At 56.8% G+C, this 21,669-nt stretch overlaps 1 protein-coding gene across 23 annotated transcripts in view; it reads left to right on the top strand.

Annotated features, from left to right (window-relative positions):
* CLASP2 (cytoplasmic linker associated protein 2) overlaps positions 1 to 21,669 on the top strand; it is a 132,729-nt gene that overhangs the window by 85,648 nt on the left and 25,412 nt on the right. For 5 of the 23 annotated variants that reach the window (XM_069084453.1, XM_069084454.1, XM_069084456.1 and 2 more), the window contains 10 exons: positions 2,063 to 2,233; positions 2,640 to 2,747; positions 5,037 to 5,099; positions 5,768 to 5,874; positions 6,567 to 6,590; positions 7,520 to 7,770; positions 8,986 to 9,049; positions 14,868 to 15,031; positions 18,584 to 18,662; positions 18,766 to 18,819. In XM_069084453.1, coding sequence (XP_068940554.1) covers positions 2,063 to 2,233; positions 2,640 to 2,747; positions 5,037 to 5,099; positions 5,768 to 5,874; positions 6,567 to 6,590; positions 7,520 to 7,770; positions 8,986 to 9,049; positions 14,868 to 15,031; positions 18,584 to 18,662; positions 18,766 to 18,819 — 1,085 coding nt within the window. The remainder of the gene's footprint in view (positions 1 to 2,062; positions 2,234 to 2,639; positions 2,748 to 5,036; positions 5,100 to 5,767; positions 5,875 to 6,566; positions 6,591 to 7,519; positions 7,771 to 8,985; positions 9,050 to 14,867; positions 15,032 to 18,583; positions 18,663 to 18,765; positions 18,820 to 21,669) is intronic. The other 18 variants (XM_069084461.1, XM_069084462.1, XM_069084478.1 and 15 more) reach the window with 7 other exon arrangements.

Below are 21,669 nucleotides of genomic sequence, written 5' to 3' on the forward strand. Positions count from 1 at the left end.
GGCCCTTGCCCTGCTCAGTGTCAGCGGCCTCCCTGGCTACGTGACCCAGACTTATCCACAAGGATGACCTTTCTCCCCTTCTCAGGTGACACGTCCAGAAAGAACTTTAAAAGGCTTTGCAGCAATTGGGAATTCTTGGGCAGTTGGTGGCCCAGGTGCTAATTGAAGGCCAAAGATGTGGAAGAGAAAAGTGAAGTGGTCAGTTGACCAGCTGACCAGACAATAGGGCAGGTCGGCCATATTTTTGGCCAGAAAGTGCTGGTGACATATTTGCCAGGGATCTTTCAAATCAAGCCAAAAGAGATTAACCTCCCAAAGCTGGGACGGGAAGACTGCCAGTAGCCTCCTCCCTGCTCCCTGGCTCTCCCCCCTCTCCAATGTAGAGGGGGCAGGGGTTCGGATGCTGAGTAAGGCTCTCAGCACAGGGCCATGACTGCTCAGGTCAAGCATGCTTTGCATCTCTTTTCTCCAGGAGGGGAATGATCTTGGGAACAAAAATGCCCAGTGTTAGTAAGGGGACTTGGCATCAGGGGTGCCCCGTGCCCAGCGGGCAGGCCTAGAGCTGGGGAGACCTGAGCCCAGGTCCAGCCTCAGGCATGTGCTCCTGGCTATCACCCTGGGCACCCACTGACCCAACGCTGCCCACCCCAGTTTCCTCAGCTCTCAAGTGGGAATCCTTCCCAAAACTGTGGGGAGGGTCGCATGAGCTCACAGCTGTGAGGTACTTAGCACAGCATCATGTAAGTGCCAGGAGGTCTTGGTCCCATCGTGTGCCCTTGAGAGTCTGAGTACAGAGCCCAGAAGGCCTCAAGGCTCAAAGATGCCGGCTGATCAGGCCACAGAATAGCCAGCGGCCCAGTTTGGGGGGATATTGGAAGGGGACGAGAGAGAGCGGGGGAGGGAGAGTCTGCAGACCCTTCGCCTGGGATCTGGCCTTGGATCCTGGGGAAATTCTCTAATGAGTCATTAGGGAGATGGTCGGCAGCTTTCCCACACAAGCGCATGGCCCTCTTTGGGCGGCCAGACTCCTCTTTTTACCGTCAGCCCAACAGGAGGTCTCCTGAGGAGCTCCTGGGGAAGCCGTGCTTGACCTGAGGCCCCTGAATATTTTTCTTGGTGAATTGGATGAGTCCTAAGATGAATCCCAGCCGGGCAGGTTCGCGGGTCCAGTCTGCAGATAACACAAAGCTTGGAGACAGTGCTAAGAGTGGATGGCAGCTTGCATCCTAAAGGGTCTTGGTAGCTGGGGGCACAGGGCTGAATAAATGAGATTAACTTTGGGTGTTGTAGAGGCAGATTCCTGGGCTGACATGGGCCCTGTTGGCAGAGGCCTGAGTCAGACCTTCAAGACCAGGTCAGCCCTGGTCATGCTCAGAGGGCACAGGCCCTGCTGGCCTCCTTAGGAGCGGTGTGTGCGGTAGAGAGAACCTGGGTGGTGAAGGGCCTGGACTAGCCAAAGAAACAGGACACATGGAGGCAGCCAAAGGGGAGCTGTCTTGGCAGGGTTTTCCTTTAAGGGAATGCTTAGACTCTGGTACCCCAGTGGGCAGGCCTGGAAGATGGGGGCAGGGGGAGAACTGTCCCAGAGCGGAATGACCACTGTTCTTTGGGGGTGTCTGGGCAGAGGCTGGACGGTCACTTCTCTGCCCTGTGTGCCCCAGTGAGGATTACTTTGGTGTAAGAGGGGCTCCCAGCCAGCCTGGAGGCCCTCGGTGCCCATGACCTTTCTCTAGCCTCCTGAATGGCCAGACTGTGCTGCCCTCCATGGGCTCAGAGCTCCCCACATCCCCCCACCCTCAGCGCTCAGAACGGCTTCATAAATCTGGGGCGAGGTGGCTTTTCAGCTCCTGGACGCCATGTCCACCTTAGGGAGTCACCCAGAGAGCGCTGGGCTTCCCGCCCCCGACGGTCAAGTCCACGCCCTGGTTGACGCTTGATCTCTTCTCTCAGATCACCTTGCTCATCTTCCCGTGTTTTCCTTCCATTTTTGAAGCTGCCTTGGGGTCGCTCTCGCCTCTTCCCTGCACCCCTCACCCCTCACCTTTTGTTCTCCACTCTTTAGCTGGCAGTCGCTCCGGGTCACCAGGAAGGGTTTTACCCAGCACCGCACTCTCTACTGTGAGCTCTGGAGTTCAGAGGATGCTGGTCAGTCCTGCGTCAGCCCAGAAACGAAGCAAGATCCCCCGGAGCCAGGGCTGCAGTCGCGAGGCCAGCCCTTCGCGCCTCTCTGTAGGTAAGGCTTGACCGTGCGGCCTCTGGCCCATCGAGGCCCTGTGCACTCCAGTGGCGTCCCGTCTGTTATCTTCTGGCTTGCTCTAACTTAAGCAGTAGGAGCATCAGGTCAGCCCAGCCTCATCTCGGGAACTTTTGTCCAGTGACCTTTCGTTTTAATGAAGAAGTCCAGTTTCCCCTCTTTCCTCCCTTTCGACACGCGTGGCATTCCCCGTGTGGACCTTGGACAGAGATGAACATGCCGTGGCTAGGGGTCCTTTTCTAGGCGCCCTCAGAGGCCCTAAGCGATGGCAAACAGAGCCCAGCAGTTGGTTGGAGGCCACCCCAAACGATCCTCAGGGAACCACCCACTAAAGAGCCTCTTTTCTTGTGTCCTTCTGTCCACTCGTGCTGGTCCGTGGGCACAGCGCGAGGAAGCCGCATCCCTCGCCCCAGCGTGAGTCAAGGCTGTAGCCGCGAGGCCAGTCGGGAAAGCAGCAGGGACACGAGTCCGGTCCGCTCCTTCCAGCCCCTGGGTGAGTACTCGGCCCCTCTCGGCGGCATGGCTCGTACCGCCTTTTCTCACCTCGTCTCATCCGTCTCACATTGCCTCGTCAGGGTGTGGCCCATCATGGGCGCTGCTTGTCCCCTTCCGTCCCCCCACGCTGCCGACGGTCCCCGAGGAGGCCAGAGGCTTCTCCTGAGGCCCTCGTGTCCGTTTGTGGGGAGCAGAGGGAAGCCAGAGTTGTCCAGGCTTTTCTGGTGACTCCACCCTGCCCTCTGCTGCCCCAGATGGATTATCAGCCTTGGTGTGCGTGCCACATTGATTTCCACCATTGTCCAGAGTATCGCCATGAGGGAGGCCTTGAATGCCATCTGGCTCTCAGCTCCCTGCATGACCTGCAGCAAGTCAGTGACTCTGGCCTTTCCCTGCCCTCTAGTAAGTCAGATCAGAAGAATGTGAAGCAGCCAGCTGGGTCTGCCTGTGAGCGCTGCCGTCCCTGTGCTCGGCCCGGGTGCACCTGCAGCTCAGCTCTGAGGCTGTGTCTCCAGGGCGTTGCCTTCGCCTTCCTGGCCAGATGTGTGAAGGCCCAGGTCTGCTCATCCTGATGACCGCTTCCCATCGCGGTTAGAGGAGAGGGGAAACAGCGTCAGGGCTGGGTGAGAAAGCACACTGGAAGTGCGTGAGCAGAGCTCGCACAGCAGTCAGGGCGGCCTCAGCCAAGCTCCCGTTCACTGTCCCGCAGTTGCTATGAGCACGCCCAACATCCCCCCTTAGCTGGTTCCTGCACGTCTGCCCTGTCCTCCTCACAGGAAGCGCAGGCAGATGCGGGCTCACTGGGGTTGGTGCTTTGGCTTTTCTGATTCTTACGTGACTTCTGAATTTGGAGTGTGATAGAAAGAAGGGGTTTCCTTTTCCTGTGTTTTCTCTTCTTTAACACGTGTCCTTAACAGGATTTGTTGCCCTTCTGGGGTGCTGTGCAGGGAGGCCCCTTCTGTAAGAGAAGAGGGCCGGCCATCCAAGCCTCCTGGACTCTGCTGTTTTCTGGCTTCTGGGTCTAGAGAAGGCGCTCACTCTGTTTCTTTCCTGCTTTGCCCAGATCACCCTGCCATGGACACTCCCTGCAGGCGCTTAGGACCAGGGTCTGGTGTAGGTGGGTTAGGGTTAGGCAGGCCTGAGCGGCAGCCTCCCCAGCACACTGGCAGATTCACAGCCACTATGCCCAGGGGCTGAGTTCTCTGCCAACCTAACCAAGAAACTGCTTCCTCTTGCTAGCCCATGTTCCTCCTCCTCATTTGGAGCCCTCTGTGGCAAGGCCTGGGGCAGGAGCAGGCCACAGAGGTACTGTCAAGGCTGGGAGGGTTCTCCCTTCTGGCTGTAGCCCTGAAAGAACATGTGGTTCTATGACTCATTTCCAGAGCCTGGGAGAAATGTGATCTAACTCCCATCTGAAGGGACACGCTCATTTTGGCTTGAGGATTCTTTTTTTCCTTTTTCTTTTGCTTTTGCTTTTTGGAGTGCAATTGGGGTTAAATGCCCAAGGTCACACAGCTAGTATTTGTGTTAAGTGTCTGAGGCTGGATTTGAACTCAGGTCCTCCTGACTCCAGGGCTGGTGCTCTAATTCACCGAATCACTTAGCCACCCCTGGCTTGAGGATTCTTGAGCTGAAACTTGACTGTAGAGTGAGAAAAGATTTCCTACTTTTTCCTTGCAAATTAAATTCCATATACGCTTTTTTTAATTTGGTTTCAGAATTAGGCCTCCTTAAGCTTGGAGTTTTTAAATTGTCTTATTTTCTGGCCTTACTTTGCCTTTGGGGGCCCAGAGCTAATGGGGAAAACAGCAAATCAGTTTCTTCCTCTCTACAATTGAAGGTTCAGAATGCTGCCTGAATCGGTGCTCGTCCCCATGTCTGTCCCGCAGCTGTTTTCAGAACAAACATTTTTAGGATGGTGGCCATGGCCTGAATTTTGTGGGAGCCCAGAAGAGAGGAGGGAAGGGTCTGGGCCCCAGCCCATCCTCCCTGCCCGCCCCTGCGTCTGCCTCCCCGAAGCCTCCTTTGGCCCTGCTTCGCCACGCCTGTGGACGGAGGGCCTCTGGGCGCCACGCGTGTCCCGGGCCCCCCAGCCCATCCTCCCCGCCCTCCCCCTGCATCTGCCTTCCCGAAGCCTCCTTTGGCCCTGCTTCGCCACGCCTGTGGACGGAGGGCCTCTGGGCGCCACGCGTGTCCCGGGCCCCCAGCCTGCCAGCTGGCGGGCTTGTGCGGCCCCTCTTCCACTCCTGTGGTAACAGGCAGGCTTTATGTGGTCCTGTTATTCCAGCTTCCAGGCATCACTCCAGATCGACAGGTGCCCTCTACACCCCCGATGTCTGCGGGGCCGCAGGTGAAGGATGAGTACCCTCGGCCCTTGGCTCTGCCGCCATCTTGCTTTCGTTCTAACTGCGTTTCCGTTGAATCATATCCCCCCCCCCCCATTTCCCCAGACCCTGATTGATTGATTTCCATCCAGTCCTTGCACTAGAGAACCCCCCATGTAGAGCGGTCCTGTGTGGCTCTGCCTTCTCGGGGCCCTGCTCCCTCTCGTTTTCTGTCCCGTCACGTTCAGACTCTCGGTTTTCCCTGCATGTCGTTTTCTAACATCGTGATGTACGTTTGTGGTCCGTGTTATGTGCTTGCTTTGAACACGCCCACACGCATGCACACACGCACACACACGCACTGGCTCCTTCCCATTCCCTCTGGGGAGGCCTCCCTGGCGCGCCGGCCTCGCCTCTGCCAGCAGTACTTCACATGACGTCAGGTGGAGAAACCCAGCTCGCACCAGGCCCCTCGCGACTGTGCCATGAGGCTGGCCCCGCCCCGCGTGTCAGGCAGCCCTGCCCCACCCGACCCGGGCTGCTGCTTCTGGCCCAGAGGGTTCTCCACAGCATCTCCATTTGAATTGCTGTTCCTTTCTCATGTTCATGTTGCTTCTTGTCCATCCCATCGCTTTCCAACCCTCTGTGCCAGCTCAGGTCAGAGGTGACGCCCAGCTTCCTTCTGTCACGGCAGGGGCAGGCTACGGAATCAGTCAGTCCAGCCGCCTGTCATCCTCTGTCAGCGCCATGCGTGTCCTGAACACAGGCTCCGACGTGGAGGAGGCCGTCGCCGACGCCTTGGTGAGCTCACACCTTGTTTCCCTTTGGTTACTCTGGTGCTTGGGGACCTGTCTGTCCCCCTGCTGGAGTGGGCCTGGCCTGCCGGGGAGGCCCATGGGGATGGGCCTTCAGTCACTCCTTAAGGAAAAAAGGAAAATCTCCAGGACTTGTTGGAGAAGGGGGCATGTGGGGGCGAAGCCTCCCCTCCTGGAAGCCACCAGCCTCACCTGGGCACAGACCCAGGGCTGGGCCCGAAGCACGCGACATGTCCTCACAACCTTAGGACAAGTTCCATGTGGTGTTAAACACTTTTTTAGTAACGTCATTGGACCATTCCTCACTGTGTCACCACTTTGGGGCAGTGAGAAGATTTCTGGCACCCACACTGGCCTTTCTTTGTCCCATTGGGTCGTAGAGTGGGCACGCCCCTGTTACTCTGTCCTGGGAGACCGCAGAACCCTTCCACGAGTTTCCTTGGTGTCCCATGGGAGGGACAGGTCCTGCCACCCCCTGGTCACCAGCTGACCGACCCAGCTCTTTGATGCTTCCTCAGGGCTCAGCGGCCGGGCTTCCTTGTTCAGCCAGGTGTTTGCTGTGGCTCCCCGGGAGCCAGCCCCATGTTGGGAAGCCAGACGTTGGTGAGGGAAGGGGGACTCACGGGGATATCTTCTCACTGTTGTCCATTTTTCTCTTTGATAATTCACTGCTCTCAGCTCTTAGGAGACATGCGGACCAAGGTAGATAAATCACTCTTTTCTCTCCTTTTGTGACCACCTTTCTCTTTCTGTGCTGGGTGCACACACCATGCCCTCAGCCCACTCTGACACGTCAGCGGTCAGGCCACACTGGGTGTGCAGGCAGGATGGGCACCAAGGGCGCTAACGTCTCTTACCATGCTCCCGCTCCTCTGGAAGATTGGGGAAAGAGTCGGGAGTCCTGCCAGACAGCGCAGGCATGGCTGAGAAGCCTCGGGAACCCGGTTCTCTGCGCTGGGGCAGAACTTGCTGTCATGGCCTCGGCTTACAGAGGTTTTGTGGGTTCTTTGTCCACAGGTCTCACAGAGTTCTCCCCACACAGATTAAGCTCAGCACAGCATTGGTGCCACAACCATTCCCCCCCCTTCTTCTGCCCCTCTCAGAAGGTCCAGAGCAGGGTGGGGGAACCACAGCCCCAAGGTCACACATGGCCTTCTAGGTCCTTGTGTGCGGCCTTTTGACTGAGCCCGTTTCACCTTGCTGATCCTTTTGTTCGGTGGATTGGTTCTGTGACATTTGGATTTGGTCAAAGGGCTGCACTTGAGGACCTAGGCCACATGCGGCCTTGAGGCTGCAGGGTCCCCACCCCTGCTCTAGAGGAAACTTTCCACATTTGCTTCCTCCTCTGACTTGGAAGGCCGAGAGCAGGGTTCTTGGGTCAGCCCAGTTGGACTTAGAGAAATGGTGCGGTCGTGAGCCCCCCGGGGCTGGTGGGGGTGGGGGCTGTAGCGTGTCAGGGCATGGATGCGGACTGGGCCGGGGCACAGTGCTCACAGAGAGGGAGCAGGGAGGAAGGAGGCGCCCTACAGAGCGAGCCCCCCTGCCCGTCAGAGGGGCCTTGGCGCCTGGGGGTGCAAGTGTGGGCGTGGTTGGTCTGCACCCCTCCTCACACTAAGCCCTGCTGTGCCCAGAAAAAGCCGGCGCGCAGGCGGTACGAGCTCTACGGTGGCGGCATGTACTCAGACGATGACGCCAACAGCGATGCTTCTAGCGCCTGCTCGGAGCGCTCCTACAGCTCCCGGAACGGCAGCATCCCCACCTACATGCGGCAGACGGAAGATGTGGCCGAGGTGCTCAACCGCTGCGCCAGCGCCAACTGGTCAGAGAGGAAGGAAGGCCTGCTGGGCCTGCAGGGCCTGCTGCGGAGCCAGCGGACACTGAGGTGAGGGGCCCAGGGCCGCGTGCAGACCTCTGTTCTCCTGGTCTGAGAAATGGACTCACCTGCCCTCCAGCCTGTGCCCACAACTGTCCCCAGCCACGCTGAGCTGGCGCTCCCGTGGGGGCGGGCCCCTCCGGCCATCGCCACCCTGAGCAGGTGCTTTACTAAACTTAGCGCATTCCTCAGAGTTCTGTCCTAGGCACATGCGGCCCTCTCCTGCCTCTGTCTCTGTCTCTCTCTGTCTCTGTCTCTCTCTTCCCCCCTCTATCTCTCCCTTCTCTGTCTCTCTTCCCCCCCTCTGTCTCTCCTCCCTCTCTCTGTCTCCCCCCCATCTCTCCCTTCTCTGTCTCTCCTCCCTCTCTCTGTCTCCCCACCTCTCTCTCTGCCTTTCTCCCCCCCCCCAGCCTCTCTCACTCTCTCTCCTTCCCATCCCCTAAAACTGTTCTCTGCTCCCTCCCTCTTGGTGCTAAGCCCTCACTACTACTCCTGGTACGCACTGATAGAGAGCACTGGGCACATATCACAGTCCCCCTGGGAAGGAGTGGCTGCTGTTATCCCTGTTTTATAGTTGGGGAAACTGAGGCTGGCAGTGGGAAAGGGACTTGCCCAGGGCCCCACATCTAGGAAGGAAAGAAGGATCTGAAGCTGGATTTGAATTCAGGCCTTGCTGACTGCAGGCCCCCACGCTTGGTACCTGGTGGTCCTAGGGCCTGGGCATTTTCCAGTCCCTTTTTACCTTGTCAGAGGGCCAGTCCAAACAGTCCCCAGCTCCCAAGTGTTATTAAAAACAGACTCCACCCTTTGGAGATGAACTGACCCCAAGCTCAAGGAATCCAGGCTCGCCCTGGCTAGTCCTGGGTACATGGTCAGTGTCACAAGAAAAGGGGAGGCTGAATCTCCCTGGCAGAATGTGCAGACCAGGCAGGCATGGTCTCCTTGGTGTGTGGGACCTGTTCCCGTGGAGGACGCTGCCCGAGTTTGGCCCTGCACACAGGCCAGGCTGGCACGAGGTCCTTCGTGTGTGACCTGCCCCCCGTGTCCAGCCCCAGGTGTCAGTCACCATTATGTTGGTGCCCACACCCCCTCCCCTGCCGCCCTGTGCACCCCATGCGGTCTGGTGGTCAGCAGACTGGTCTGGTCACACTTTTGAAGGCAGGGTTCAAACATCTTCTTGAAATTCTAGCTGGTGATTAATCCATTGCTTTGTCGTTTTGCTAGTCGTGTGGAGCTGAAAAGACTGTGTGAGATTTTCACCAGGATGTTCGCTGACCCTCACAGCAAGGTAAGTCTGATGCCGCCGCCCCTCACCCCTTAGCTCATCTCCATGGGCTCTAGAAAGCCCGAGTGGCCGGTGCAGCCCACGCTGGGGGGTGGGGGGAGCCAAGCCTGTCTGTCTGTCTGTCTGTCTGTCCCTGGCACAGAGTGTGCATTTAGACGGGAGGGCCGGGGTGGAACTGGGACCGTCTTGTCATAGCTGTGAAAGTTAAAAGCATCACTTAGGGCTCTCGCAAAGTTGTGAGTGGAGGCGGCAGGCCATGGGGCAGCGATGGCCGCGGCCCCTTCCCGAGGTTTCCCTGGCCATCTCTGGCCTTCCTCCCTGGGGCCTTCTCTCACTGCTGTTTTGGTCATGTCCTCTCCATGGCTTACGTGTCTTGGAAGGTGTGCTTCCTTCTGAGCCTCCCTCCCGGAGGCACAAGCCCTTTCACGAGAAGCGAGAGCCCCTCCTGGGAGCCCCTTCCTCATGCAGAGTGGGTGTTTGGGTGCACTGGGGCTCCATACCCTCCCTTCCCAGCAGCCTTCTGTCTTGTATCCAGAGAATGCAGAAAATTCTGGGTTGTTGTCAACCCAAGGAAGGCTGAAATGAAGGAGCTTTTTTTTTTTTTTATCAGGAGCACAAGTTGGTTTTCAAAGAGATGTATTTATTATCACTTCTTGAATTGGGGACGTTGGCCTGCCGTGCCGCGTTGGCGCGCGCTGATCGCTTCGTCCCTCATCCGTAGCGCTCACAGCTGACCCGCATTGAGCTTTGTGTTGAGTCAGGTGTCCAGAGCAGGCCCCAGCAGAGGGAGGGGGAAGGCGCTGCTAGCGCACCCCACGGCCAGCCTGGGCCGTAGGAGTCTCCAAAGGGGATCATGGGCAGCCTGCCTGTTCTGAGTCCCAGACCATGCGGCTGGGACCGCGCTCACGTCCTCCAAGCCACCCTGACGAGGTGCTGCCCCCCCCCCACCTCCATTTCAGGGTGTCTTTTGTGGGGCCCGACCCGTCTTGGGCTCAGAGAGACGGGGGCGCTAACCCCTTCTCTCCTGGTGGCCGTCACCGTCTCCCATCCTCCGTCCCCATTTACTCTTCACAAGGACAGCAGTGGGGGATTCCCAGCACAGTGATAGCCCCTCATGGAGCCCCCAGCCACTCTGGGGTGAGCTCTGTTCTAGCCCCCATGTTACAGAGGAGGGCACTGGGGCACAGCTGGTGTCCCCCCACGCTCAAGGCCCAGCATCCCTTTCCATTGTCCCACCATCTGGGACCTGAGAAAGTTGGCCGGCTGCCGGAGAGACCAGGCCGAGATCCCTCCCTGTCTGCACTCTGTGTGTGTGTGTGTGTGTGTGTGTGTGTGTGTGTGTGTGTGTGTGTGGCTTTGTGTTGTGCGTACTGTGTAATGTGTGGCCATATGTAGTGCTGTTTGTGCGATGATGGTGCTAACAGTTATGGGACGCTTCCACACCGTGTGCCCGGCACCATGTGGCCAACACCGTGCCGAGCGTGCCCCAGTCCTCACCGCAGCCCTGGGAAAGCTGTGTTCTGCAGGTGGGGAATGAGGTAGGCGGGCAGACAGTGTGGAGTGACTAGCCCAGGGTCACGTGTCTGGCAGAATTTGAACTCCGGTCTTACTGCTTCCAAGCCCAGGGCTTTATCCCCTGGACCGCCCAATTCCCCCAGTAGACACAATATAGTCTACAAAATACAAATATACAGTGTGCATTTGTACACATAGATACACAAGTGTGTTTGTGTGTGTGCGCTGCACCCCCTGGACCATCCCTGCTCTGCCCGCCAGCTTCACTCCTTTCCCTTGCCATGGCTGAACAGCGGGCCAGCACAGGGACCTCCAGCTCTGCTGGGGGGAGGTCCTGTACTCTGGCCAGCCAGGCAGCCCTAGCCCCACGGGGCTTCCTGGGGAGGAGCGGCAGGTCCCCAGGGTTCAGCAGCAGCCCGGCTTTTCTGAGGATGGGTGGAGGCCTGGGCAGGCTGGGGGCAGGAGGGCTGTCTTCCTCCAGCTAGCTCTCCTGTGAAAGGCTCCATCCCCTCTGCTGCCCACAGACACCCCACAGATGCTCGGGTGGCCCGTCGGTCCTGTGAAAAACTGGGCTTTTCTCTGCCTGTTGGCACTGGGCCGATGAGGGGCAGTGGCTGCACGTGCCTGGATCCCGCGCCTTGGCTGTAGGAAGGGCTGGGGTTAGGAGCAGAGTCTGGGGCATGACCCGCAGCTGCGCTGACTCAAAGGTAGCCTAAATCAAGCAGCACGAGACAGTGACAGTGTTCGTTTGTGCCGCTCTGGGCCGCCACTCACAAGACTGCTCGGGGTGATTTTGTCAGACAGACTCCAGAGCGTCACAGGGTAGAGGGCCGGCCCTGGTCCTGGGCCGGTCATTTCATTTTTCATCAGTCAGGGACCCTCTGGCCGCCAGTCTGGGGGAGCACAAAATAAGCCTCCTTCCTGGCTTTCCAGCCACAAGAGGGACACAGAGATGGGCAGAGGGCTCCCCCTCAGAGGGTCTCCGGCCCCTCGGGCCCACTTCCCCAGGAATCCACGCTGTGGCTCTCCTCCCCTGTCGTCAGGGCTGGCGGCAGAAAAGGGGGCGAGTGAATGGCGAACGTCTGGATCAGTGCACTTGTGGTCCTTCATTTTCTGTGTTTTCTTCCACACAGGGACTTTGCATTGATGACCACTAATGTGCGTGTTTTTCTTTTTTCCCTTTTCCTTTTGCATGCTGTCTCCTGTGTTGGAACTCTCGGTAGAGAGTAAGTTGGTTCATATTTGTTGGAAACCTAACTCTGCTGCATGACAATGACATTAACCCTTCTTCTTTCTTACTTTTTCTCTCCCAAGATTCATGCAGTGTCAGACTGGTTGCAGTTTATGCAACTCTCTGTACAGTTATGCAAACCATGTGGGTCTGTTTGGAGATGTGCTTTTCTCATCTACTAATTAACTGACGTAATTGGGTTCTGTTCTGTGTCCTACATGTGATGATGGCTGGCACACCTAACACAGCCGCTCCCACCCCACCCTTGGAAGGGCAGCCTCTCAGTCAGCAGCACGCATGGAAAGGGCGCCACCGGGCAGGGGGACAGTGCCGAAGGGCCAGCAGAGGCCCCGGGGCCAGGCCCCGGCGCAGCTCCTTGGTGCCCTTGTGACTGCTGGCAGCGTTTAACCCAGCTGGGCCTTACGGCCAGGGCTGGGCCAGTTGGCTCTGAGGCTCTCTCCCTTTTGCTTCTTACCCCAAGATGAAATCGTGCAGCTCCGGTGTCCCTGCACACATGCATGCTTCCCCGACAGCACAGACTCCAGGAGGACATAGATGGTGCCTGGCCGCTTCTTCCTGTGTTGGTAGCCAGGGAAGGGTGAATTCAGGTGGGAAAGCTCAGAACTTGATCCCCGCTCACAGTCGGGCATCCCTTACACTGGCAGCACAGGGGCAGCAGCCGACACGTCCCCTCCCCAGTTCCATCAGCGTTCCCCTTGCGACCTCAGACAGACTCAGGCGTGTGGGGCAAGAAGCCCTCAGGGCCGGCCGCTAGTCAGCGACCCATCTCAGGGCCTCTGAAGGATGCAGCGTCCTTGGGATCACTTAGACACCAGTAGACCCTGTCACCCGATCCAGGGGACTGTCTGAGATGGAGCGTCCATCCATCTGCAGATGACCTCACTAGAGAGGGACCCTGATCGGCACGTCCTCCCCAGAGCGGCCCAGTCAGATTAAAATGGGACAGGGGATCATTAGCAAAATGAGTAAGAATCCAGTGAGACAGGTAAGTCATTTGGTCTTCAGCCCCCGGCAGGGCGCCTTCTGGACAGGTCTGTGACCCCCTTGTTTCTGTCTGGGCTGAATCAAGTAGGGAGCCCACCATCTGTTTCAGAAGTACAAGTCAGGGAGGCAGGAGATCCTCTGGGCCTTTAGCAGAGACCAATGACATGACGGTTCACCCCAGTCCTCTGTCCTTGACCCCATCCAGAGGTGTGTGCTTGATTTTAGGAAGTACAGTGAGGGCAGGGAAATGTCTCAATAGCCTGGCCTCCAGGCATCAGCTGAAGGCCCTGGAGGGAGGAGAGCTGTGGGAGAGGGACGGGTGTGGGCCCTCCCATCCCTGGCCGCAGACAGTGCAGTGGGACCCTGGGCAGGTCACTCTACCACGAGCTGCCTCCATTCTTCCTCTGAAATCACCTTCCTCCAGGAGCGGTGGGGAGCATCAGAAACTGCTTGGGACACAGCAGGCACTTGGAAATGACCGTGCCCATGTGCGGGGCTGTAAGGCAGGCAGGGCAGCAGTGAAGAAAGAGCTACCACTGGCTCCCACTAAAGGGAATGAAGGGAGCTCTCGAGCCAGGGGTCTGATTGGAGCTGCCCCAGCCACGTGTGCTCCTGTGCCGCAGGCCCCACAAGGGCAGAAAGCTGAGTGTTCCTCCTCCTGACCCTGGGATGAAGCAGATGGAAGTACAGGGACTTGCCCAAGGTCACACAGCTAGTAGTTGTCTGAGGCCAGATTTCAACTCAGGTCATGCTGGCCCCTGGCCCATGGCATCTGGAGCAAAGGCCAGTCTAGGAGGATGGGTGTTGGAAGGGCCTTCCTTTGTCCCCTCAACCCCCGACCATAGGACCAAGAGGAAGCAAACCGCACCAATGTCTCCTGGTGGGTTTGTCTGGAAGAGCTTCTGGGGCTTGGTCAGGCCAGTGGCCGGCACACAGGCCCTCCACAGTGGGGGAGGAGTCACTGACGTGCCCACGTTGATGTTGTAGTCTGCGGTCAGCCAATGAGAAGTCCCTCCCATCCATCTCCCAAGCAGGGAGGTCTCTGTGCTGACCCTGATTCCAAGGGAGGAGTGTCCATGTGGTTGGGGACTCCTGGATTCTCCGGAAGGCCTCTTTCACTCAGCATTTGATCTGTTTTGGCTGCTTCTCCTTCGGCCACCACCGTGTGTCCATTTTTCAACTTAACTGGGATTAATGGTCATAGATTTTGTGTTAGTTATCAGCCTGGAACATAGCTGCAGTAGGGCTCTTTTCTGCAGGCAGACCCGATGCCAGGGCCGGGGGCCCTCTGTTGCTTTTAACCACATCTCAAAAAGTGGGAACGTTTCCTTCCCTAGAAATTAGCCAGCATTTGATTCTGGGCATTATACGTTTTTTCTGATGTGTTTGGCTAGTCTAGAGGCTGTCTATAAACATTCCTTTGGGTTAGTTGAAAAAAAACAATAACTTGAAAGTCCACGTACCCCAGAAAATCTGAAATTGGCCTCTTTTCCCTCTCATCATTGCCAGATAATTATGTAGTGTTGACTCAGAACTAAGTTGGTGCTTAAATGTACACAGTCGTCTGCGACAGTGTTCTTCCGATTCCCTCTCCTTGCCCACGCCGAGCTGAATGCCACAAAGTCCTCCGGGTCAGCTCGTCCAGCCCAGAGCGCCCCTGTTGCCTCCTGGTCAGCGGCCTCTGATGGCGGGCAGGGTGCCGTCTTTGCTAGGAAGATTTGGCCGGGTCCCCGTCATCCACCCAAGGCCTGCCCTGGCTGTCCGTGGCCGCCGCAGCCTGGGGCCTTAGGTGTGTCAGCCATCATGGCGAGGTTTCCTTTCTCGAGTGATCCTGCATGGACTAGAAGCTAACTGTCCAGCTGTGCCCCAGTCGGGCCGTGTGTGTGCCCTCTTCTATCGCAGAGCCCAATGAAAGCAAGACAGATTGTTTTCCTGCTTGGCTGCCAATCACTGCCTCGTCTGCCTCTGACTCCTTTGTTCCTCCTGGTTCCGTTTGGGTTGAGTCCCGAGGGTCAGTGTGTCCTCCTCTGTCTTCCCTTTCCTCACCGTCCCCATCTCTGCCGCCTGTAGGTCTTCAGCATGTTTCTGGAAACGCTGGTGGACTTCCTCCAGGTGCATAAGGATGACCTTCAGGACTGGCTGTTCGTGCTGCTGACTCAGTTGCTGAAGAAAATGGGCGCGGATCTGCTTGGTTCTGTCCAGGCCAAAGTTCAGAAAGCCCTCGACGTCACGAGGTAATGCCCTCCACGCGTAGCCAGCAGACTCTGGGCCCTCCCAGGGGAGCCCTTCTGCTGATGGAATTTTCTGAAGTCATTTCAGATCATTCAAATGGGTTCAGTTCATTAATCTTAACTAAGGGTCCATACTTTTGGTAACATGGCCGTTGGGTGTGAGATTACTTTATGGGAAGCTGAGCTAAAACGGGGTGTCTGGAAGAACCTCGGCTCTGGACGTAGGGCCTGGGGTCCAGGGTTCTGCTCTGCAGCTTGAAGCATGTCCCTCGGGCTTCCAGGATGAGGGTGAGATTCATGGGATCTTATAGACCTCTCAGAACTCTGGAATCCAGATCAGTCCCATTGATAGAGAAGGTTCTCTGCCAACTGCTTCCTGAACATCAGCTCCGTGGCAGGCGTTTGGTGGGGGAGACCAGGAGAAAGTAGGCCCACACTGGGGATGCAGCATGTACATAGATAAGTGGGTACACAGTCAATGGGGAACGGAGGCGAGCCTTGGAGGGAGCCAGGGATGCCCCAAGGTGGAGGAGAGGGGACATAGCGAGTGAGTGAGCCCACGAGCCCCGGGCCCAACCAGCAGAGACCTGTCACTGGAAGGCAGAGTGTGGGCCGAAGAGCGATTGCACGTGTCTTAGGCCGAGACTGGCCCAGGTAGCTTGTGAGAAGACAGAAGGAGGAGGAGGCCTCCAGCAAAGGGGCAAAGGGCACACGGGTTCAGTAGCTGGGCTGAGCAGCTGTTTGGGCCTGGCAGAAAAATGAAGGGGAAAAAATGCCTCCAGTGGCAGTGTTAGGGGGGGCAAAGCTGCTCGAGAACGGGACCCCGTGGTCAGGACTGTGAAAGGAAGAAGTGAGCCACTGACATCTGTGAGAACAGGCAGGGGGCATCGGGCCCAGGGGAGAGCTGGAAGAAGAGGGGCTTCAGACCCTGTCCTTAAGGTACTTCCATTCTCCTAAGGGGATGAGACCCCTGGGCCCCAGGGAGGCAGATGCAGCCTCAGATACAGTCATCGGGGTTGGGAAGGGGGAGGAAGCACTAACGGGGGGCGGGGGACGGGCGGTATCAGCCGAGGACACCTTAGCCCTGTGCTGGGCCTGAGTCAAAGGTGGGGGAATGTCTAGTCAGTCTGGAAAGAAGGACCGAAATCTGATCCTAGAGACCATAGGGGGCCACGGAAACTTTTTGAAGGGGGTGCCATTTGTCAGCTCTGTTGAGGAGAGAGTGGAAAGAGGAAGGACAGAAAGCAGGGATACCCAGTTAAGGGCTTCATGGGGCCTTTGTGGAGGGGAGACCCCAGCCGTGCCACCAGCCAGTGTGGTGGTTCCCAAGAAGACATTCAGATCTGCGTTCTTCTAGGGACGGGCCCCATTAGCAGCACACATCACATTTGGGGAGCACCTACTGGGTCTTCTCATGCCACCATATCAATGCAGTGTCATTTCTGAGGACTGGGGAGCAGGAAGGGCCTGGTGTCGGAGGTGACTGAGCCCAGCAGAGATAGCTGGGTTCAGCAGTGACCTGCTAGTGACCATTCAGGAGCTTTCCAAAAGGGGAGTCTGGTGGCCGTCACATACGGCAGGTAGAAGTGGGATTCACTCTTCTGCTTCTGATCGGTTGTTTTTTGGGGGGGGGCCCTATGGCAGGAAGAGAACCTCCTAAATGAAGTTCCCAACCGCCCACAGGAGGGGAGTCTCAGGCCCATCATCCAGACCACTCCCTACTGGAAGGGCCTCTTGGTGCCTGAGTGTGCCGCCCGCAAGCAGTCCCAAAACTGACCGGGAAGGAAAGAAAACTCTCGGTGCTTTTAGGAAGTCTGACCTGGTTCCTTTTTAACACTTAGGTTTTTTGGGAGCCAGTCTTCAGTGTGGGAGCTACTCTTCCTGGATTTATATCAGCTCTGTCTCGAGCCAACTTACAGGGACCGTGTTGAGCAGTGCAGGGCCACGCAGATTCCTGGGGTGCTCCCCAGGAGACCCCCACCAGCCTGGTGTTGGCCCCTTCACAGTGATCCTTCCAGTCTCTCCATTCAGCCTGTCCCAGTTCCCCCTCGCCATGTTCTCTAGCCCATGTCTCTCCATCTTCTTTCCAGGGATAGTTGGGTAAAAAACAGGGATTTTCTAAAGGTCTGGTGAGCGGTATCTGCCCCGGTCCCCTGTTGTAGCAGGCTGATCCGTGATCAGTTCAGCTTCATGAGCCTTGCTTCCCTCCTCATGTCTGTGGCTTGCTGACCCCAGAATCTCACTGAACCCTGCTCCTCTCTCACATGCCCTCTGCTTTGTCCCCCTCGGCCCTTGGCAACACTGGCCCAGCTCTAGTGTTGGTGCGGAGCTGCCAGTCTCCTCAGTCCACATACACCCCCGTGGTTCTGTCCCTTGCAGGGCAGGGGCCCCAGGAAACAGAGAAGCAAGATCAGAGAGGGTCCAGTCCTCCCCTCTTGTCACTGCCCTTGCCCATCTCTCTGTCCCTGCTCGGAGCTCTCCCTGATGGCTTGTTTTCTCCAAAAGGCTCCACTGTTCCTCCTCCCCGAAGCCTTTGCCCCTTTCCTGGAGTTTCAGCCACAAGTTTACCCTCTTTTCTTTTTCTTTTTTTTTTTTTAAGCAATTGGGGTTAAGTAACTTGTTCAAGGTGACACGGCCAATTATTTTTGTTGGGTGCCGAGTATCTGAGGCCAGACCCAGCGCTCTTACTGCGCCACCTGGCCACCCCCAAGTTTCCCCTCTTTTCTGGCCATGCGGCCCTTTCGCTCGGGGCACACTACACCCGGCCTCCCTTGTTTCTGTCCGGCTCTCCCCCAGCAGGGTTCCCATTGTTCTCACTGCTGCTGGTGAGAACCAGACCCAGAATTGAGTTTCTGGTGGTTGGTTCCTCTTACCTTTTGAAGAATTAAGCCATGAGTGTGACGAGGCAAGACGCCGCTCCCTGCTCTGCTCTTGCCCCTTCTTCTGCCTCACATTCCTGGACCAGACGTCCAGGGGGCTGTGAGCACATGTCCGTGATGAGATCCCTTCTCTTTCTGCCTCCGCTGACTGCCCTCATGCCAGCCTCCTGTCCCTGCCTGTGGCGGTCTTCCAGGCGTCCCCCAGAGGTCATCCAGTTCTTTCATCGGCGCTTCTCAAAGGCAGGGATGAGGTGCAATCTGCACCATCACAGAGAATGTCCATGCGGGTGACCCCCCCCCCCCCCGGGCAGCCGCGTCGCCGCAGTCTGTGCTCTGTGGCCACGCTGCTCCTTGGGGCCGCCTGCTCCCTCCCTCACCCAAAACGGGGGAGACGTGGTGGAGTCTACTTGCAGTGACTCTCTTGGGCCAGGCCGGGGGCTGATGGCCACATGTCCCCAAATGTGCTCCCCCTCCTGCCTGCCCGCCCGCCCGCCTCCGAAGGGCTCCCTGTTTGGCGTTAGCTTTCTAGCCGTTGCTTTCTGCTTAGACCTGTAGCTGAGGACTCTGATTGCCGATGCTTGGTTTAATGGTCAGGACCAGAATCGTGGCGGCCGGGCCCGCCGTTAGCTGCGTCGTTGGCGTGGTTCTGGTCTCACTTGGTGCCCTTTTCTTCCAGAGAGTCTTTCCCCAACGACCTTCAGTTCAACATTCTGATGAGGTTCACGGTGGATCAGACCCAGACACCAAGCTTAAAGGTAAGAACCCAGAACGAGCTGTTCTCAGTCCAGACATTGATCTGTCCCCTCACAATATGAAAAGAGATTTCAATTGGTGGATTTTGTTTTTGTAAACTTTCAGGCAGTCCAGCCCACCCTGCGGGACCAGCTGCGCTCCTCCCCTGGGAGCTCCAAGGTTTTTTTCTGCACCGCTGACGTGCCCCTACCCCCCTACACTGAGAAAGTCCGCTTTGCCTGCTGACTAACAGGGCAAAAGACTTTGGCGCATGCGCTGTCCCAAGGGTGCCTGCCTCATCCAGGGGCACTAGCCATGTCTGTGCCGGCATTGCTGGAGGCCCGGATTCAGAGGAAGAGCCATTCGCCCCGTGTGCCCCAGTCGTTACAGACTGGGCCACCCACATCGTCGTCCGCTTCTCTCTGGCTTCTTGGAGCCTTCCGTGCCTGGGGCTTGCTTTGGGGAGGTCTCGAGTTCCTTTATTAACGTCTTTAATAGCAGGCTCAGCTCCTCCTGCTCCCCTGGTCTCTCCTGCTAACGTCCCCTCCTGGAATTTGCCTCTGGAGGACCGCTTGGGCTGCCCGTGTGTGTGCCGTGTTTACGTTGTTGTGTCCTTTGTGTGGTTTGTTCTGGAGCCCAGGCCCGGCGGGGAGGGGGGCCAGGGGGGGCTCTCCTCGCAGGCCTCTCCCATCCTGACCCTTCAGGGTGGCTCATCTCCCAGTCATGGCTTCTGTGTGTTTGCCTTTCTCCGTAGACCTCAGTGTAGCCGGCCTGCTCATCATCATTCTGTTTTATCACATTCCCATCCCCATTGAGCTTTTATTAGCTCTTTTTGCAGTTCGTTTGCCCCCTTCCTGATAAGGTTAATCTCTGGGCTACGTCCCTAAAGGGATCCTCCCCGGTCGGTGTCACCAAGGCCGACGGTCTTCTCTCATTTGCCTTCACTCTTGTGTGTCACTCTGCCTTCTCCCGACCTGGTTAAACTATCTTTCTGTGCAAGAGCTTTCTTAAGGAGAGCCAACTGTGGCGTTGCTTTTTCTTTGTGTGGGTTTAGCCCTCCTGTGGCAGAGGAGGCTGGTGGCTGAGAGCAGTGACTGAAGATCCTCAGTCTTCATTGGAAGGGCATCAGAGATGCTGTAGTGGGGAGCCTTAGACCACCATACAGAACCCTGGACTTTTTTTTTTTATATCTTTTTTTTTATTAATTCTTTAATTTATTAATTTGTTTGTTTCCTTTTAGTTTACAGGATTCAATTCCACAATTCCTTGAATTTCACATTTTGTCCCCCTCCCTCCCCTCCCCCCATGGCATCTTATAATCAAGTATAGGATCTGTAGATACTTTCACATTATACAATGGTCAGGTTATAAGGATGGATTGTACCCGCTGGGATGAAAACTGGTATAGAGGACATAAAATCAAATAAGAGAACGAAAAAGATCAGGTATTTTGCTTCCACCTGGATATAAGCTTAGTTCTTTCTCTGGATACAAATATTTCTCTCCATCATGCGTCTTTTGGGATTGACTTATATCCCTGCATTGTTGAGAAGAGTCCAGTCTATCAAAGTTGGTCATCACACATACGTTGTGTCTGTAATTGTGTACAAATTCCTCCTGCAGAACCCTGGACTCTTAGGGAGGCGTCCCACTTGAAGTCCAGGTTGGCTTCCTCCATAGACGCTCTGAGGACACCCCTCCCTTCTTCAGGTTGGATGGAGCATGAAGCATTGCTTTGAAAACAAACCAGAAGGACTAAGAAGGCAGGGGGGATTGAGTTGTGCTCCAGGGGCTTGAAGGAGGACAAGAAGGGCGACTGGACCAGCTGCTTGGGTATTCTGGGGGCTTTCTTCAGGGTCAGGTGCCAGGTGGTGACTTCCTGCCAAGGGCCCAGGGTCTCTTGGCTCTCCTGGGCACGTGTTCTGAGCTAGTCAGATGAGGTTCTTCCCCAGGCTGGTCTCAACCCCTTCTACACAGAGGTTGCTGCTGAGAGGAATCTAGGGCATTAGTGAAGGAGTCCTGAGTTCCTCGCTGCAGCAAGCCCATGATTCTCAAGGGTCTCTGCGTGAACATCTGACAGTATCATACTGATGGTGGCTCCAGATGGGCAAAGGTGGCTGTGCGAAAGACAGTTCCCTCAGGCTGTCTTTCTGCCCATTTTGGGGAAACCCAGATTTGGGTCTGACGGCATGGGCCAAAGAAGACGGTACTATAGGGGAGGAGACCCGGTGCACCCCAAAGTGCCCTCCGGGCCATGGGATCCCCAGGTGTGCTTGGCTGTGTCACTGGTGATACAGTAATGGACTCCAGGGATGCTGTGACCCACACTGTGGCCATCTGGGAAGGCTGTCCATCTTCCTCCCCACCCCTGACAACAGCCCAGTACTTTGACCCTGTACCCACCTTGGGCTCTGAGAGATAGCTTTGGCTGGGCTGTTACTTCCCATCCTGGCCACCATCTCCTCTTACACCTTGAGGCTGTGTATGGTTTCCCCCACTAGAATATCAGCTTTTTGAGGGCAAGGGCTCTTTCCCCAGCACCTCACACAATGCCCAGTCCATACTTGTAATTTGTTGATGAACTTCCTGTCACATTCCCTGCTAGAAGAGGCTATGGTTTCATGACTGTGGCCAAGAGGGAAATTGTGTGTGACATTGTGAGAAGCTTAGACAGCTTCACCTACCTTTCCCTGGAAGGGACTCAAGCTCTTTCTTTGTGATGGCCAGTTACCCACTTTGGCAGAAAGGATCTGTGCCTGGGTATGGAATCCTCTCGTCTCTCACTTCCATCGTGTCAGTCATGTCGGTGACATCATTGCTGCTGGCCCCAGCCACCATCGTGCTGATGCTGGCAGAAAGGGGAAGAAGGCTGCAAGGCCGGCGAAGATCAACACCATTGCCCCATTTCTCAGATTCCATCCAGCGATGAAGGCCCCCCGCCCCAGCCCCAAGGCCGGCGAAGATCAGCACCATTGCCCCATTTCTCAGATTCCATCCAGCGATGAAGGCCCCCCGCCCCAGCCCCAAGGC

Source organism: Petaurus breviceps, unplaced genomic scaffold (genome assembly GCF_028583685.1).
Source record: "Petaurus breviceps papuanus isolate PSGF00001 unplaced genomic scaffold, PetGlider_PUasm1.0 174, whole genome shotgun sequence".
In the NCBI taxonomy this organism is placed as follows: Eukaryota; Metazoa; Chordata; class Mammalia; order Diprotodontia; family Petauridae; genus Petaurus; species Petaurus breviceps.